At 52.5% G+C, this 17828-nt stretch overlaps 5 protein-coding genes across 6 annotated transcripts; 3 read left to right on the top strand and 2 right to left on the bottom strand.

Annotated features, from left to right (window-relative positions):
- Positions 1-2841: 2841 nt before the first annotated feature.
- Positions 2842-4876, top strand: JDV02_000486 (uncharacterized protein). The gene is made up of 5 exons (XM_047981299.1): positions 2842-2913; positions 3020-3776; positions 3844-3912; positions 3987-4037; positions 4108-4876. Exons 2-5 carry the CDS (start codon positions 3670-3672, stop codon positions 4643-4645), a joined length of 765 nt encoding a protein of 254 aa, XP_047837257.1. The 5' UTR covers positions 2842-2913; positions 3020-3669; the 3' UTR covers positions 4646-4876.
- JDV02_000487 (uncharacterized protein) lies at positions 4802-7076 on the bottom strand. Of its 2 annotated transcripts, XM_047981300.1 has the most exons (3): positions 6263-7076; positions 5600-6211; positions 4802-5548 (listed from the first exon to the last, which is right to left on the bottom strand). In XM_047981300.1, the coding sequence occupies exons 1-3, from the start codon at positions 6512-6514 to the stop codon at positions 4913-4915; spliced, it is 1500 nt and encodes a 499-aa protein (XP_047837258.1). In that variant the 5' UTR covers positions 6515-7076; the 3' UTR covers positions 4802-4912. The 2 variants fall into 2 exon arrangements, with proteins under 2 accessions (XP_047837258.1, XP_047837259.1); XM_047981301.1 differs by having other exon boundaries at positions 5600-7076.
- A 448-nt stretch (positions 7077-7524) lies between these two features.
- Positions 7525-10319, top strand: RSM22 (37S ribosomal protein S22). The gene has a single exon (XM_047981302.1). The coding sequence runs from the start codon at positions 7569-7571 to the stop codon at positions 9987-9989; it is 2421 nt and encodes an 806-aa protein (XP_047837260.1). The 5' UTR covers positions 7525-7568; the 3' UTR covers positions 9990-10319.
- Positions 10320-10810: 491 nt separating this feature from the next.
- Positions 10811-13580, top strand: MET1 (Uroporphyrinogen-III C-methyltransferase). The gene has a single exon (XM_047981303.1). The coding sequence runs from the start codon at positions 11058-11060 to the stop codon at positions 12945-12947; it is 1890 nt and encodes a 629-aa protein (XP_047837261.1). The 5' UTR covers positions 10811-11057; the 3' UTR covers positions 12948-13580.
- Positions 13138-17117, bottom strand: JDV02_000490 (uncharacterized protein). Its single transcript, XM_047981304.1, has one exon. The coding sequence runs from the start codon at positions 15596-15598 to the stop codon at positions 13778-13780; it is 1821 nt and encodes a 606-aa protein (XP_047837262.1). The 5' UTR covers positions 15599-17117; the 3' UTR covers positions 13138-13777.
- Between the last annotated feature and the right edge of the window lie 711 nt (positions 17118-17828).

The raw sequence follows: 17828 nt of genomic DNA on the forward strand, positions 1-17828 counted from the left end.
AATAATAATAATTAAAATAATAATAATAATTAAAATAATAATAATAATTAAAATAATAATAATAATTAAAATAATAATAATAATTAAAATAATAATAATAATTAAAATAATAATAATAATTAAAATAATAATAATAATTAAAATAATAATAATAATTAAAATAATAATAATAATTAAAATAATAATAATAATTAAAATAATAATAATAATTAAAATAATAATAATAATTAAAATAATAATAATAATTAAAATAATAATAATAATTAAAATAATAATAATAATTAAAATAATAATAATAATTAAAATAATAATAATAATTAAAATAATAATTAATAAAGTAATTAATAATCCCTAAAGAGAAAATAAAATAATATAAGCGAACTTATTAACTTACTTTATAGTTATATAGTCTCTTTAGGAAAGGTACTTTATAAGGAAAATAAATATTAAATTAAATACCCTTATCTTAGACTTATAAAGTTTAAAGGTATAGCCTTTAATATATCTTAAAGAGACCCTTAATTATAAGAGAATTAAAGATATTAAAGGTATTATAAGTATAAAAGGCATTATAGGCATTATAGTTATAAAAGGTATAATAAGTATTATAGCTATAAAAGGCATAATAGGAATAAAAGGATACTTTAAGTAAGATATAATATTATAAGATACCTTATTTAAGCTTAATTAAGGGGCGGTATAAAAGGTTAGTTAACTTTATAGCTAGCTTATAAATTAATAGATCTATAAGCTAATATCTATACTTATATAGCCTATAATAGGGGCTATAGCTATAGGCTATACTTTATAAATAGTATTATACTTTCCCCTATCTTTAAGCTTATATATATATATATATAGCCTCTTTATAAGTTATAAGCTTATAGCTTTTAAGATAGCTACTTAATTAATAGCTTCCTTTTCTTATAGACTTAATAATAAATATAGCTAAGACTATATATAATAATATTTATATTTTTATAATAAAGAAAGATATTAATAAAATAATAAAATAATAAGTTATTATTATAATAATTTCCTTATAAATTATATTTATAATTAAATACCTTAAAAAGCTTAATAACTTTAAGAGCTAAATTATAATTATAGAGATTACTTTTATAAATATTAATTTTAAAGATTACTTTATAGATATATTACCTATTATATTAGTAAGAGAAGGCATAAGAAAGAACTATAATAAAGAGAGATAAAGGAAAGGGGGGCCCGAGAATAAAAATAGCTAAGGGCAAAAGGGGTAATAAGGGTAAGACTATAAAGGCAACTATAAAAGGGAAGAACCTTCTTAAATAGATAAGATATATATGCCTCTTTAGTTATAGCTAATAATACTCTCTTTTACCTTATTTTTATACTTTAGATATAAATATACTTTATTAATATAAGTATTTCGCGCTATCGCGGATTATTATATAATTTTATATACTATCGTAAATATAGATATTTAATACTTAAGACTATTTAATTAGAGCTTAATAGCCTTTCTATTATATTAATATATTAATATATAAGAGTCCTTATATTATAACGTATTAAATAAGGATAAAAAGAATATAAGGGAATATACTCTATAGTTTAGTATCTTTCTTGCCCTAATATACTATAAAGCTAGACTAAGACTAATATAAAAAGGATATTAAGGTTAAAGGCATTATTATCTATAATATTAATAAAAAGCTAATTATTAAATTAAAGTAAGATAAATAGACTATAAAGTATATAATAGCTAATATATTAAAAAAAATTAAAAAGATCTTAAAGTAAGTCCTTAAAGACTTATTATAATAAATAATTATATAGTTTTTTTTAATTTAATCTTTATAAATTTAAAACGATTTAATAATATATTAATAAACTATATTAATATTAAAGCTAAATAATAGCTATAATAAATATATTTAATAAAAAGCTCTATATCGCTATAGTTATAAAAGGCTTTTAAGAAATATAATTAAAGTAATATAATAATTAATTTTATAATATTAATAAAGGATAAATACTTATAAAAGTAATAATCTATAAGTTCCTTTTTAAATAAGCCTATCTAAAAGAAAAAGGTAAAGATATTATAATACTTATTATAAATAATATAAAGACTAATAAAAAGAAAAATAATAAAAAAGGAAAAAGATCCTTAAATAATAATAATAATTAAAATAATAATAATAATTAAAATAATAATAATAATTAAAATAATAATTAATAAGGTAATTAATAATCCTTAAAAAGGAAATAAAATAATATAAGTAAACCTATTAACTTACTTTATAGTTATATAGTCTCCTTAAGAAGGGTATTTTATAAGGAAAATAAATATTAGATTAAATACCCCTATCTTAGACTTATAAAGTTTAGAGGTATAGCCCTTAATATATCTTAAAGAGACCCTTAACTATAAGAGAATTAGGGATATTAAGGGTATTATAGGTATAAAAGGTATTATAGGCATTATAATTATAAGAGGTACGATAGGTATTATAGCTATAAAAGGTATAATAAGAATAAAAGGATACTTTAGGTAGGATATAATATCGTAAGATACCTTATTTAGGCTTAGCTAAGGGGCGGTATAGAAGGTTAGTTAGCTTTACGGCCGGCCTATAGACTAGTAGATCTACGGGCTAACGTCTATACTTATATAGCCCGCAATAGGGGCTGTAGCCGTAGGCTATGCCTTACGAATAGTATTATGCTTTCCCCTATCTTTGAGCCTATATGTGTGTGCATATAGCCTCTTTATATTTAGGATTCCCCTCCCAGCTAGTAGTTACTTCGTAGTTAGTACGGATATGCAGTTAGTAGTTAGGCAGTTAAGCTATTGAGGGCCAGGTTGCGCGGTACAAGCGGCTGCAAGGGGGCGTGGTCTTTGTCGACGCCATACCCAAGTTACTGGTGAGTGCTCTGCCCGGTGTGACAAAGGGCGAGAATAAGATGTTTTGTTTCTATTTGAAAGGGAAAGAAACCCCGTGACCAGCAGATGGACTGACCTGACCAACAGTCGGGCAAGATTCTGCGCCGCGCTCTGCGGGAAAGAGCGCAAGCGGAAGTGGCAGGCACGACGTCCGCGGTTGCCAAGCTCTAAGAGCCGAGGCGAGGCAGCTGAAGATGCCCGGGCCTGGCCAGTGGAAACAAAAGCTCTCGAGTGGCGGGCATGCATTCAATTGGAAAGGTGCACCGGCGGGCGAGACTGCCTTTGTTGCCTACAGCATGCTTTGGGTGCACAAATCCCAGGGTTCATCAAGGCTTCACTCTTGGGGGCGCCCGCGGGTGGCTTAGTCCAGTTGGCACCTGCATGAGCGGTGCATGCGTTCGGTTCAGTTAGTACTGTACAGTACCTGGATGTTTAGATGCTGTCAAAGTAAACTTCATGCTGGCATTTTTCTCACCTTGTGTGTGACCCCGTCGTGGATAAATACCTAGGAGCCAACGTCTTTGCGGCAGGCAGGTCATAACCATCATCTCCCACAGAAACACCATCACGCCAGCCCAGACTCACAAGCACCAGCCCCGCCATTAGTCCAGACTCACTCAGGAGCCCGAGAGTCTCCTGTTCCTTTGCAAAACCACTTCGAGGCCGACTCGATTCTTACCAGTACCGTTCATTCAACGCGGCGGCGCTTCCGGTGGCCCGCCCAACTTGTCATTGACATGGATTTAATAGGCCCGCCCATCGAAGTTGACTTGGATGCAGACCCGTCGGACATCGCCACGAGTTTCGTTCTCAGGGCACCCGAGTGGTTTGACGGTGTTTACCAGTAAGTCGTTCCATCGTTCCTACGTGGAGAAGCGGGCTGGGGTGTTGCTAACAGCCCTTGCATTTAGCGTCATGGTGAATACCCAGTTCCAGACTCTCGACCGCGAGGTGAAAAATAGGATCATGGCAGAACTCATGTATGAAAACCCCTTCTTGTTCCACACTTTCAACAAGTCAATGAGAAAATGCTCACATGCTTTCAATCTTGCAGTCGTCGAGCCCAACGGACACATGTACCCTGCAAATATCCACAACACTTGACGTATATAGACCCTTCTTCGCTGGGCAGTAGGCGCCCTTTACAATAATCTCAAGGCTGACAAGGGTCATAGAAACGACACTGCACACATCAGTGCCGAGGACTGGGCCAGAGACTGTCAGGCCTTGGAGGCCGATGCACGGGCCGCACTCCTTGCTGATGGCTGTCCTCCCCGTTACCCGCCCAACCTCCCTGTCCCACTGCCCAAGAACCTTCCCTGCGACTACTACGACATCATCGCCTTCTGGAGGTCTCATATGAAAACGACGGACCACGTTCTTGCCGCCCAGTACGCTGACTGGCGTATTTTCTTTTACGAGCAAAAGCGCTACTGCCGGCCCATCGGCTCTACGGCGCAGAACAGGCTGAAGATGTGGGACGATTTCCATGCGTACTACGACCGCAAGTACAAGGCCATTGTGCGCCGTCGCGACGAGGAAAAGGCTAAAGCTGGCGTATCGTACTACTTCCAGGCGCGGTCCGGAAACACTCCCCAGCAACAAATGGTCATGTACTCCAAGTTCTTCACCTGGATTGAGCAGCAACGGGAGAAAATGGAGGCCGCGGCACGCCTCGAGGCTGCTTCGCTCACATCCAACACCAGGAGATAAACGAGCCTAGCTTTTCACGTTGATCAAGAGCCCAATATAGCGGTTGCGGGCCGTCTGGATCCCCTCAACACCGGAAGCAAAAGTCGAGACGAACAAGTTTCATTCAGACACGCATTGGAATGAATCGCAGGACTACGCTTGCCAAGGGGTTTCAGGCTGTGTATAACACCTCCCTCTCAGGGGGCAAAGACAGCAACGTTGATAAATTCAATGCTAAAAAAATGTATTGATGCGGGCCATATGCATGTATGTGTCGGAACCCAGCGCCTAGGCCACCGGGGCATAAAAGTTGAACCGACCGTTTGGGTCGTACTTTTTCTTGAGTGCGCTCAGCTTGTCCTGGCGCCACTTGTCGCCACCGTACCACTGCTGCTTTGTCTCGCTACCATACGCATAGTTGACGTAGGTGTGCAGCTCCTTGCGCCCGCTGGCTTGCTGTAGAATTGATCGCAGCTGCTCGCCTAGCGCCTTGGCCTTTTGGTCTAGATCCGCGCCTGCGGGCTTATACGTAATGAGCGGCGCCGCGAGCAGGTTATCACCGCGGAACGCAAAGGCCGAAGACTCATCGGGAATGGCGCGAACGCCCTGCTCCGCATAGCCCTCAAACATGAAGAGCGAATGGGCGAATTCGGGGTTCTGCTGAGTTGCCGAGGCGAAGATGTCGTAGACTTTCTTCTGAGCGGCCACGTTGTACGTCTCGAGGTAGATGGGGAAGCGTGGGTTGGCGAGGCCTGCGTTCTGGCAAGGGGGCGAGTCGAGGGCAATGCCTGTCCAGGCCGCCAGGTCTGTGTACGTGCCGGAAGCAGGGTCTTTGACAGCAGGACCGATATCGTGGAAGGGCTTCGTGTAAGCTGGGTCAACCTCCTTGACGCCTTCCTGGATGATGTAAAAGATGATGACGGGCTGCAACAGTTAGTCTGGGAAGCATGCTAGGCCGGAGCCCGGGGGGCCTACCTTATCCTTGTCTACGTCCGGGTTATTGAGCCAGTAAGACCAGTTGACGACATCAACGGGCTGGGTGCCGTTTTTGAGCAGGTGCTCATTGGCAGCTTTGTACACCGCCTCAACTTTGTCGCCTGTGAAGATGAGCGTCTCAATGGCCCAGTCGCGGTGTTGAATATCGTAGAGCTTAGTCGTGACTGAGGTGACGATGCCAAAGTTATGGCCGGCACCTTTCATAGCCCACCAGAGATCCGACTTGGAGTCGATGGTTTTCAGAGTGCCATCGGCGAGCACGACGTTCATGGACTGGAACTGGTCGGCGACCAGGCCGTGATGGCCCTGGAGCCATCCATGGCCGCCACCCAAGGCGGGGCCCAAGAGACTAACGCACTCGCAAGTGCCAGTGACCGTTTGCTTGCCGGAAGCCCAAAGATCATCCGTCACCTTCTTGGACATGGTACCACCGCCGATGGTGGCCGTCTTGCCGTCTTTGGAAATCTTGACGCTGCTGAGCTGGTTCATCCAAATCTCGATGCCACCCTGCATCTTGCCGAGTGTGGTGATGGAACCATGGGCGCCGTTGAAGGCGAGAAAAGGAACGCTAATATTGTTGGCGAATTTGACCTGGGGCGACCATTAGCTGGCAAAGTGTTGCAGATGGCTGTCGATTCCCACCGTCACAGAGACGTCCTGCTCGGTCGCCGGAACGACAACGACGTTGACCGTGGGTGCCTGCAGCGCGGACCAGCGAACGGTCGCCTTTTCAAACTCAGGGGAGCCGGGCCAGTAGATCTTGGCGTTGGCCGAGAGCTGCTTGCCAAGCTCCTTGACCTCTTCAACACCGCGGGCGTCGAGAAGACTCTTGGACGCAGCGGTCGCTGTCCAGGCGAATACGGCCGTCCAAGCCTGCAGTTGAAGGAAACGCATTTTGTTGCAGCGGGCAGAATCTCGCCGCCGGTGAGCCCGCTTATAAGTGGTGCCCGATGTCTCACCGTCAGCCGGGGCGTACAGATGTACCAGTGCAATGCTGGTGTTTGGTGCTGGCAACGTTCAACGCTGGGACCGAGGGGTTATTTATTGACCGCTCTGATCGCTCGGTAGACCATCGTGACCAGATTCGGTACCCGCAGCCGTGACTTTTCGGGACCAGATCCAGCGCCATAGTGCTGGTAGAGGCGGGTACAGCAGGATGCCGACTGAGGGCAACCTCGACCTGGCGGGTCAAGCTGGGTCGGTAAATGATGCTGCGGAGCGCCCCGAGTGCAAGCGAGAAAGAAGATGCAAAAAATAAAAGAGGCGCCGTAGCAAGGACTGAGCGGCTGGCAACGACTACGTATTGTGTCACCCGGGCAGCGGCCAGATGTTGATGCCCACCCCGCCGTCGCTTCGTAGGAAGTGGCAAAGCCCCTGTCCCTGGGGGCCTCAGCCACCGACGTTCGTCTTTGGCCCCAAAGGGGAAGACGCCCCTGAGCACGTCGTAGTCTTCGTGGGTCGCTGGAGACACCAAGCAGCTTTTGTGAGGATGCCGATGGTGTGGTGTGGCCCAGCATGTGGTTCGTATTCTGGGCCGCGCCGATCCTTTAAGCCCGTTCGAGTGCCCCGCTGTACCGTTCCATCATCCGTCGGTTTCCGTTCTTGACGGCTCTGAATAGTTAAATCATTGGACCCTTTCAATGAAGCCGCTACCGACCGTGTCATAGCGAAAACTCGGCCGAGATGACAGTATGTATGAGTTTGTAAAAAGTCTACCTACCCAAAATGGCCCTCGTCCGGAGCCAGGACAAGACCATCGCGCTTTCCTGGTTCCCAGTGGGAGCTTCATTGGCCACCAGAAGTCTACCTATCACAGCCGAGCAATTACATAGTATCGCGGTCACGTGATGACACGAATGCCGAAAAGTTCGGGCCTGACGCGGTAGCATAGCATCTTGAATTTTGATCTGCAGAGCCCTTCACATATTTGCACATTATGCTGTAGACAATGCTGTCCTTCCGTGGCATACGACGAGCCTGCCCGGTGTCAAGTCGTCATCTCCATCTTCTTCATCCACATACTGCCCTGCCTTCCCGCTTGCTCGCGAGCGGCCAAGTCCTGCGAACTTCAATAGCCCCCCGCTCGTTCTCTACTTCTTCATACCGGCAAGATGTCTCCGCGACGCCCGATGCGCCTTCCGCTCAGGACGTTGAAAAGGTAGTCCGAGAGGCCAAGCAGCGTTTCCGTGACACACTCCCCAAGGACTATCTCAACGAGCAAGAATACGCCCTTTACGAGCGACTGTACGGTCCACCCTTGCGCGAAACCCGCCCTGAAGATGTTGGCATACCAACTCATGCAGACATGGGACGTGCATCCCTGCGCCCGAAAGATGAAGGAGTGCTCCTGCGATCGCTTGAGGATGGAGGGTTCGAGGAGGTGACGTACGAAATTGACGGACCGAACAATATTGCCGACACAGATACCATGTCAACCTCCGAAGACCCGGGCGATGCCTCCCTACAGGGCCTGACCCAAAGACCCCCAACTTACGTTGAAGCTGTAGCTAGAAATCAGCGCGAACTTGATGCGCTACAAAAGCTTGCTCAGGACTTCGAGGTCGCCCAGAAGAAACAGAACGAGAAGGAAGAGGCTGATGGGTCGACCTCTCAAGACTTGGTGGAGGAACAAGACTCTACTTGGCCGATTGAAGCAGAGCACGAAGGCTTTCATCGAGAGCCTGGGGAAGTTCGCCGGTTTCACAAATATACGCTGGATGGGAGGTTCCATGGCAGCCCCATCGAGATTAGCCTCCCCCGCGAGGAATTCGTGGGACCTATTCGCGAGCTTCTCGACAGAACTCATTTCAGGCACGTCAGCAAGGCGGCTGAGGATGCATTCGGCGGTCCAGGCCTCCCAACGTCCCCATCAACACCAGAGGGCCTCAGGAGTGGTCGCATGGGCGGCGTTGGGCTCCCGCCCGACCAGCGCAAAATGACAGAAATTGAAGCAGACGCCTTCTTAGCCGGGTACCTACCTCCGTCGTACGCATCCGTTGCATGCATCCTCCGCGAAGTTCGGAAACGAGTTGGGGGTGACTGGATCCAGTCCCGGTTGAAGCGGGACCAGGAGGGCGGCCTGAGTGTTCTCGATGCAGGTGCCGGCGGTGCCGGCTTGGTTGCCTGGGAACAGGTCCTCAACGCGGAATGGCAACTGCTCAAGGAAAGAGGTGAGGTCAAGGGGTCACATCCGCCTGGGAAGAAGACGGTCATTGCCGCATCGGATCGGCTGCGCAATCGACTCAAGAGCTTCCTCCATGACACGACCTTTCTACCGCGACTACCAGATTACGAGCATTCTGGCGAGATGCGTGGCAAGCACCTTGACGCCGGGCCCGAACCCCAGCCACGCAAGTCTTTCGACGTGATTATTGCCTCTCACCTTTTTCTCAAGGAGACACAGGACCATTATCGCCAGGCTGTTCTCAACAACCTCTGGAACCTCCTTAGCAAAGACGGAGGCATCCTGATTGTTATCGAAAAGGCACACCCTCGTGGATTTGAGGCCGTCGCCCACGTCCGAGACACGATTTTGAAGCAGTTTCTCCTGCCCCAAACTGGGGAACCTACCGTCGCCCCTGAGGACTTCAACCCGGCATTCCATCGCGAGCTTGAACCCGGGCACATTGTCGCGCCATGCACAACCCAAGGGTCGTGCCCGATGTATCAGGAACAGGGCAAGAGCAAAGGGCGGAAGGATTACTGCCATTTCAGCCAACGATTCGTCCGGCCGACGTTCTACAGCAAAATATTAGGAAACATGGCAGACAACCAAGGCGACGTTGAATTCAGCTACGTGGTAGTTCGACGCGGCGTGCCCAAAAGCAGCCCGATGACTGGCAAGGAGGCAACAGAGCGGGCAGTGCAGGGCTACGAGGCCTCGGATGCTCGCCCCGATATGCAGACGTTGCCGCGGATGGTGCTGCCTCCATTGAAGCGAAAGGGTCACGTTACTCTCGACCTTTGCACACCCGAGGGCCAGATTGAGAGGTGGACAGTTCCCAAGAGCTTCAGCAAGCTGGCCTACCATGATGCTAGAAAGTCGCGATGGGGAGACTTGTGGGCTCTCGGGGCGAAGACACGCGTGGCCCGCAAGGTTCGCGTCGGAAACGGCGCGGACGAGAAGCCGCGCAAGGTCGAGATCACCATGGATGGTGGGCGCATGTCCGCGGTTGAAAAGAATGCGTCTCGAGCCAGACAGCCCAAGAGCAGGGCGGCCAAGTACAAAGATGTTTTGGGGGAGATTATTGCCGCGGAAGAGAAGGAAGAGCGCATCATTGAGCAGCAAATGGACGAGGAAGTGGAGGCGGAGCTGGACGAGCGAGAAGGAAGGCCCCGCGGTAGACGGCGAGGAGGCAACAACAGGTGATGACTTGTATCAACTAGAATCTTGTACACTACACGACGGGAGCAGTTCTCCCACGACTGGAGATCGATACCTACCCAAACGAATGTGGGAAAACGCACCTCCGGTTGCTCACAAAACTCGTTCATTTCTGGTCTGGGGCGACCTGCCGTGACCAACTCCAGGATATGCCACCACCGCGAACAAGTGTATATTTTTGCCTTGTCGTCTTGCGAGCGTCATGTCGGACTGTGTTCATGTGCAGCGCTATGAGTGTGGATGATGATGCCATCGCGGCCCAGCGTGGAGAGACAAGGGTCCTGCTGCCTCCGACAGCCCACGCCCGACTGCCGACGCCAAGTGCATTGTATTTTCTTGGCTGCGTCGAGCTGGATACTGTGCGACCTGGGCCGAACTGTCACTAGGAAATTCGACCCAAGACCCAGTAAAAAAGGAACAAGAGAAATCCTGTGTGCTTGGGCAACTCCATCTATGCATGTAGATAAGAAGAAGACCTGCTGTCGCTGCCCTCGCGATAAGTAAAGGCGCGCGAACGGTGCATCTCCGCGCAAGGAAGCAAGCAATCAAGGAAAGGGCCCCCGACGAACCGAACGCTCCTTCCCCCAGCGTTGCGATAATGCCGCCGCGGCCATTGGTCCGATAACGGCCCCACGGGCTCGGGGGGGCTTGGAGGGCTCCAGCGCGGCTCCGGATCCAAGAATGGCGTCAGCTTTGGCGTGGATTTGTTCAGCACGCAAGCAGTGGGGAAAAATGGGCCGGCGGCTCGTGAAAGGTGCAATTCGAGCAACGCGGGAGAGGCCCAAATAAAAACGTCGAGGCGCGCCAGCGGCCGACGGCCCGAGAGTCAAGTTTCGAGGTGGTCCCCCAATTCACCCTACTTCGATTTATTTTGCCCTTGACATATCCCGAGAGCAGCTTCAACCGGTCGAGGCAGCAGACGACATCACAGGCTTGCTGTTAGACTGGGGCTGGACAGCGCTGCAGGGGTTCCCAGCACAGTGGCCTCGGCACCCAGGGTGTACCTACCGACAGGTTGCCGGGCTGGGCTGCCAAGGCACAGCACAGCACAGCATGGCAAGCGCCGCGACGTCGGCCGCCAACACTGGCGTCGTCGTCAAGACCTCGTCATGCTCCTCCTCCTCCTCCTCCGCCGCCAACACCAACAGCAGCAGTAACAAAATAAACAACTGTATGCTCGCGGGCCTCGTCTGTAGAGACAACATCCACCTCATCATCGGCACAAACCCCCTCGCCGCCTCCCGCTGCAACCAGTCCCTCGCCGCGGGCGCGATACCCATCCTCATCGCCCCCGAGACGGCGGACCTGCACTACGGCCTGCAGGCCAAGATCGATGACAAGTCGCTCCGGTGGGAGAAGAAGGCCTTTGAAGACGATGATCTGTTCCGGCTCGGGCGTCAGGATGTCGGCCGCGTCGTCGACGCCGTCTTCGTCACTGGCGGACCGCGGGATCCCCTGAGCGAGCACATCTCCAGCCTCTGCCGGCGCAACCGCATCCCCGTCAACGTCGTCGACGCGCCGCACCTCTGCACCTTCACCCTCCTATCCGTCCACGCCGACGGCCCGCTGCAGGTTGGCGTCACCACCAACGGCCGCGGCTGTAAGCTCGCCTCGCGTATACGCCGCGAGATTGCTTCCTCGCTGCCGCCTGGGCTGGGTCCCGCGTGCGCCCGCCTCGGCGAGGTGCGCCGCCGCATCCAGGACGACGACTGCCTCGCTCTCGGCGACCTCGACGACTCGCTCGACCAGGGCGCCCTCTTCAACCGCCTCGTGGCCGAGGAGGATGTGCGCAACCGGCGCATGCGCTGGCTCAGCCAGGTCTGCGAGTACTGGCCGCTCAGAAAGCTCGCCTCCATCGCCGACGACGACGTCGACCGCCTCTTCGCCGCGTACAACGGACCCTCGCGCAAGCCTCGCCACCACGACAACGGGCCTGCGCAGCAGCAGCAGCCGAGGGTCGGCAGGCTGATCCTTGCGGGCAGCGGGCCCGGCCACCCGTCGCTCCTCACGCGCTCCACGCTCGACGCCATCCACCGCGCCGACCTCGTCCTCGCCGACAAGCTCGTCCCCGCGCCCGTGCTGGAGCTCATCCCCCGGCGCACGCCCGTCCACATTGCGCGCAAGTTCCCCGGCAACGCGGAGCGCGCGCAGGAGGAGCTGCTCGAGGCCGCGCTCCAGGGCGTGCGCGACGGCAAGACGGTCCTGCGCCTGAAGCAGGGCGACCCGTTCGTCTATGGCCGCGGCGGCGAGGAGGTGGACTGGTTCAAGGGCAAGGGGCTCGGCGACAGAGTCCGTGTCCTCCCCGGCATGACGAGCGCCCTGAGCGCGCCGCTCTTCGCCGGTGTGCCGGTCACGCAGCGCGATGTGGCCGACCAGGTGCTCATCTGCACCGGCACGGGTAAGAAGGGCAAGCCCCCGACGCCGCCCGAGTACGTCGCCTCCCGGACCGTCGTCTTCCTGATGGCCCTGCACCGCATCGTCGGGCTCGTCCGCGAGCTCACCTCTCACATTCCCGCCTCCTCCGCTGACTCGGGAGCGGACACCACCACCACCACCACCACTGAGAGCCCCTCTCCCGAAGCAGCAGCCCTCGCCGCGGCCACGGCCGCCGACGATGACGACGACAAGAAGCGCGCCCTCTGGCCGCTCTCCACCCCCTGCGCCGTCATCGAGCGCGCCAGCTGCCCCGACCAGCGCATCATCCGCACCACCCTCGCTCACGTCGCCGAGGCCATCGAGTCCGAGGGCAGCCGCCCCCCGGGGCTCCTCGTCGTCGGCAGGGCCTGCGACGTGCTCCACCCCCGCGAAAAGGGCCGCGCTTGGCTCGTCGAGGAGGGCTTCCGCGGCCTAGACGACGATGACGACGACTCTTCCTCCTCGGTCGCCGAGTGGGCTGCCGGTCTTGCCGCCGTCACCGACGTGCGCGAAACGATACCTGCGTGACATCAGTGCCGCGCCGCCCCTGCGACGACCGGCCCTGCCTGTCTGCCACGCAAGCATGTATGCATGCCGGATGTAGAGCTAGCATGCACGTTGCAAGTAGTGTCACGCGCTCCGCCGTTTGCGACACGACAATTGCCCTCGCGCATGAAATGCTCGACCACCTCACTGTGCCCCATCATGCATTGGCACACCAGGCTCAAGCTCCCTTTCTAGATACCCAAAATGCCTGGCCATTGTGCCAGATGGCGTTTCGGGCATCCGATGGTGCGGGCTTGCAAAGGCGTGGTTCTGCACTCGCACTTTGTCATCACGGCCGTGCCTGGCTTTGGGGGGTGGGATGACGGCGAAACGTCCTATGTCTTGATGTATCGTCCTGTCGGGCCACATTTGTTTGGAAGGAGGGGTGTGTGACATGGACAAGACTCAAACAAGCGGAGCATCTCAGGCGTTGAGCAAGCAAATCGAAACGATTCATCCCAAGAACGCGTGGCCAATGCTCATCGATATTGTGATTGGTTGTTTGCGAGTCACGCCATCAAACGACGTTGTGAAACGTGTGTGCAGAGTCTCTATTCCACTGCCCCTCGAATAGGGAGGGCATCATCGCTAGAAATGCCATGCGGTATAACCATCGACTTGGCCGATCGTGATCGGCTCCGTAACGCATGTTTATACATACCCGCGTCTACTTTGCTCCTCTCGCCGAGGTCAAATCCTCCTCAAGACGAGTCAGAGTAAGTGGAAGACGGGGATAGGGGAGAGACCCAAGAGTTACATCCCAGTTCTTGAATATGTACAAAAAAGAATCCTGCAGATGCATCGCTCCCAAATCACCACGTAAAACTCTCTTCGATGAAATCAATGACCGTGTCTTCCTGTAAGCGACGCACGGCCCCTCGCACGTCATCGGCCAGGCCACCAGCTCCGCAGACGCTGACAACCATGGCCCCGATCTGGTCTTGCACTTCCTTGGCCAGGAGCAGCGGGACGTTGGGCCGGCCAGGGAACATCTTAACGGTCGAGCTGGCGCTTACAATGTCGCGCGGATTCTCTGGGCGAGTGACAAACACCTGTATGCGGAGAATGTCCTTGCGGTTGGGGATACGGAGGATGGCGTCCATAAATGGGCGTACCCACTCGAGGGACTCGTAGGTGCGGATGATCCAGACGAGTGTAAGGCGGCGCGTGGCAACCCTGTTCTCGTTGTAGCCCAGAAGCAAGTCGCGAATGTGCGAAATCTGATGCGTGATGCCTGTTGATCCAGCAAAGAGAACGACGTGCCCGTAGGAGTCGAGGTTGTGGTGGCCAGCATAGGGGCCTTCTAATGCTGCACGGAGTCGGATGCCTTTGTTGGATTCGCAGGCACGCTCAAAGAGCTTGCGAGTCATACCGGTTTGGGCGCCGACGATAAAGGATACGGCCGTGCCGGCATTGCTCTTGTCAAGGCCAGTCAGAGGCTCCTTCTCGGCGCTCGGCAGGGCGTTGGTGGCGTAGTGATCAACCCAAGCCACCGAGAATGGGTGACTCTCCCATGGTAAGATGCCCGAGAACCGCAGGTATGCATGTGTGCCGGGCTTGATCCTAACGTAGCGGGGAAGATAGACGGTGACTCGGGTAACATCGCCTGGCATGGCTTCGCATAGAGCGTCGGTGAAGCCTCGGCTCGACCAGTTGTTGATGACCAGACGGAGAGCTCGGGCTACACGGTCAGCGATCCATAACGCCACAATGGCCACGATATATGGAAGCTGCGGCAGGGCTGGCTTCGCGGCCGCACAGTGGATCCACGTGCCTCCAAAGGCAATGATTGCGAGAATGATGTGCACGTTGAGAAACGTCTCATAAAAGGCGTGACGGAGGGGCGAGAGAGAGAGTATCAAGATGAGGGTCATGGCGATACCTCCCCAGAAGCCAGAGCCGATGAACCAGCTTGTGAGAACCGCGCCAAACGCTTTCCACCCCTTGTTAGCGACGGCGGGGATGGACCAGGCGACGGTGTGAATGATGACCTCGACAACCACGATGCGGCCCATCCAGCGGTGGAGGAGGTTGTACGTATCGAAGCTGATTTTTAGAAGCGGGATCAGCGGGTTGTTGCGACCTGCCATGATGATAAGCGGAACCATGTTAACGATCGCCAGAGTGCCTGAGCGACCGCGCAGCTCAGCACAGAACTTGTACTTGTTCTCAACGGCCCAGTTCAGGAAGAACATATAGACGATGTTGCTGCCAAGATAGAGAAAAAGGAGGATAAAATGCAGACGCGAAGGGAGGGTGCCGACATTGAGAGCCGTCGATAGACGCAGCTCGCGGTTGTGGCGTTTCCGAAAGAGAGGCGCGTAGATGAGATGCTTCTTCATGCCGGGCATCCAGTTCCACTGCGACGTCTTCCAGTAGTTTTGCTTCTCACGCGGCACCGACATGGCCGACACCTGGCGAAGCTTCGCCCATAGGATCTCCAGGATCCGAATGGAGAGCACGACCAGCGCGACTATGCCCAAGCTCCACCACAGGATGTCCTTGAACAACAAGTTCATGGGCTGGTTCACGCCATTTAGCGCCGTGTAATACGGGGCAATCGTTGAACTGGGCTGTACCTCTGTGCGAGAGCCACCGCCTGCTCTTGTTTCCAGGGTCCGCGTGGGATCCATGTTGATGACGGCGTAACGGGGCGTTGGCGATCCCGCGCCAGCGTAGGGAAGTGGTTCGAATGCGAGGAGGGGGAGGACGCGTGGGAAAGAGGTCGAGCCTGAAGAAGACGCGACAAAGAGAAGGTAGTGTTGAAATGAACCTGGGAGGGCTCCTGGTCGACAGGTTGCCAGTCCGCAGGGCGAGAGAGTGATGTTAAGCGGAAGGATCGGTGACAGGACCACCAGGCGGCCAGTCACTTTAAAGAAAGATGGTGCCAAAGTTCTGCTACGCTCGCGGGCAGAGCGGCATCATGTGTGACAGGAAGGAGAGAGAGATGTTTCGAGGAGGATGCCCAGGTAGGGTGTGAAGACAATAATAACAGGGAAGGGCACAAGGCGTGCTGGTGGTAGCCTGTATTGAGAACAGGCACAATGCCGGGCAGGTGTGGGCAGATCCCCTGACGCCCTGGAGAGCGGCGGGCCTGGACGGTACCTGACCTAGCGAGCTGAGGTGAGCTAGGGGAGGTTTGGTGGCGCCGTTGGTGGATGAGGCGGTTTCCCGTCCTGGGGCGGGGAGCCGGGGAGGGGGGGAGTCCGTTCGAGTTGGTGGGTGGTGTCGGCCAGGCAGGCACCTGACTAAGGTTCCCTTAGGGTGCTGAGATTGGCACCTAGTGGAGGCCACTCCAGCTGGCACCCTAACCGGACCTGTGAATAGCGCTTCGCAGCTGGCACGCACCACAGGCGCGACAACGGACTGAAGGATGGAACGAAGGTTCTGCTTTATCGCAGCAGGAGCCGGGCGTTGCCGAAGAATGCAACCCTCGTGTAAGAGCGACCGTCGGCACCAAACTCTATTCCGCGATGGTCGACAAGGACAGGGCTGAGCAGGTGGTGCGGCTGATGATGATGACGGCGGCGCGAGCAAATGTTTGAAACGCCGATGCTGGAAATCGGTGGAGAAGAACGACGGGAAAGGACCAGAAGAAGATTGTAACGTTTACAGTAAAAATGGCGAAACGACAGGCGAGTCGGCGTAAGAGATGGGTGCTTGGGCGTGCGCGAGGTAGTTTATCAGCTCTCGGGACGTTGGAGTTTCATGAAAAGAAACAAAAAGGGGCCGCGCCGCTTTCTTGTCGCGACCATGTACGATGCTGAACAACCTGTCGCCGCGTGCCCAAGGAGGGGGGGGTGTGGCCTTTGTGTGTTTGACGTGCCGCCCAACCCGCCGATTGCTCCGGTGATGAGTGAATCAGGGTTTCGACAGCAAGAAGATGATTCGGAGATGGTTTGGCTTTGGTTTCCGGATGGGTTTGCTCTTTGTTGCTGCCACGAGCCCAGCCGTGCGGTGAAATGTTTTGGTGGAGAGGGGGCAACGGAATGCAAGTGACGATTGATGTGCGAGGGTTGTCCTCCCCACAAGGCGAGAAGAGAATGAATAGTAGGCAAAAAGGGATCAGCGTGAACCGTCGTCCTGTCTGGCCGCCTGTTTGTGTCTCGAGTCACTGCAGACAGAGAAACGCAGACGCAGACGTAGACGCCGTCAGGCTTGGCCGGAGAAAGAGGAGCAGATCGCTGTCAGATATGAATTGCGACCAGGAGAGCCCTTCACGCTCGGCCGTGTTGCCCCCTTGGTTGGGTGGCATGGCGGGATGGCGGCCAAGCCTGCATGGCGGCGGATTCGCCTACGACTGACCGGCCAGGTGGCGCAGGGCAGATGAGCAGCAGGGATCCGCATGGCGACGACCCAGAGACAGAGACGTCCATCCAATGCCAGTGAGACTCAGCATCGTCCGACGACGACTGACCAGGCAGGGCAGGCAGGCCGCAGAGCAAGGGGCGAGCGCGGGCAGCCTCTGTCTGCCACGACAACGTCACTGGCCCGCAATGTCTCTTGTGCCCAGCCTCTGTGAAATGGAGCATCCACCGGGTCGCCCCCTTTGCTGCTACGTACCGAGATACTAACGTTACTACTACGAGACGGATGGCGGGTACGGCCGAGTTGCCCCAGCGGCCAACGAAGAGGAAGCAATGTGTCGATCCCCGTGTCTTTGCTTGACGCACGCTACTACTTGATCTTCTGTTCGTGCTGCTGCTGCAGCATCATTGCGAGCCACGGGGTGCTACTACTAATACTCGTGGCTGTCGGCGGGCGACATGGACTTCCTTCTGCACCCTGCGGCTGCGGGCCCGAGGTCGTCGGATGGATGCGAACACCACACGATCACCGCCATGCAGTGGCTGGCACGACGTC

This window comes from Purpureocillium takamizusanense, chromosome 1, assembly GCF_022605165.1.
Source record: "Purpureocillium takamizusanense chromosome 1, complete sequence".
In the NCBI taxonomy this organism is placed as follows: domain Eukaryota; kingdom Fungi; phylum Ascomycota; class Sordariomycetes; order Hypocreales; family Ophiocordycipitaceae; genus Purpureocillium; species Purpureocillium takamizusanense.

Excerpts from the sequence above, each read along its gene's own strand:
- JDV02_000486 (XM_047981299.1), top strand. The coding sequence starts at position 3,670 with ATGGATTTAATAGGCCCGCCCATCGAAGTTGACTTGGATGCAGACCCG. Across the intron at positions 3,777-3,843 it reads TGGTTTGACGGTGTTTACCA|CGTCATGGTGAATACCCAGT; the intron begins GTAAGTCGTTCC and ends CCTTGCATTTAG. Across the intron at positions 4,038-4,107 it reads AAATATCCACAACACTTGAC|AAACGACACTGCACACATCA; the intron begins GTATATAGACCC and ends CAAGGGTCATAG.
- JDV02_000487 (XM_047981300.1), bottom strand. The coding sequence starts at position 6,514 with ATGCGTTTCCTTCAACTGCAGGCTTGGACGGCCGTATTCGCCTGGACA. Across the intron at positions 6,212-6,262 it reads AGCAGGACGTCTCTGTGACG|GTCAAATTCGCCAACAATAT; the intron begins GTGGGAATCGAC and ends TGGTCGCCCCAG. Across the intron at positions 5,549-5,599 it reads CGGACGTAGACAAGGATAAG|CCCGTCATCATCTTTTACAT; the intron begins GTAGGCCCCCCG and ends TAACTGTTGCAG.
- RSM22 (XM_047981302.1), top strand. The coding sequence starts at position 7,569 with ATGCTGTCCTTCCGTGGCATACGACGAGCCTGCCCGGTGTCAAGTCGT.
- MET1 (XM_047981303.1), top strand. The coding sequence starts at position 11,058 with ATGGCAAGCGCCGCGACGTCGGCCGCCAACACTGGCGTCGTCGTCAAG.
- JDV02_000490 (XM_047981304.1), bottom strand. The coding sequence starts at position 15,598 with ATGGATCCCACGCGGACCCTGGAAACAAGAGCAGGCGGTGGCTCTCGC.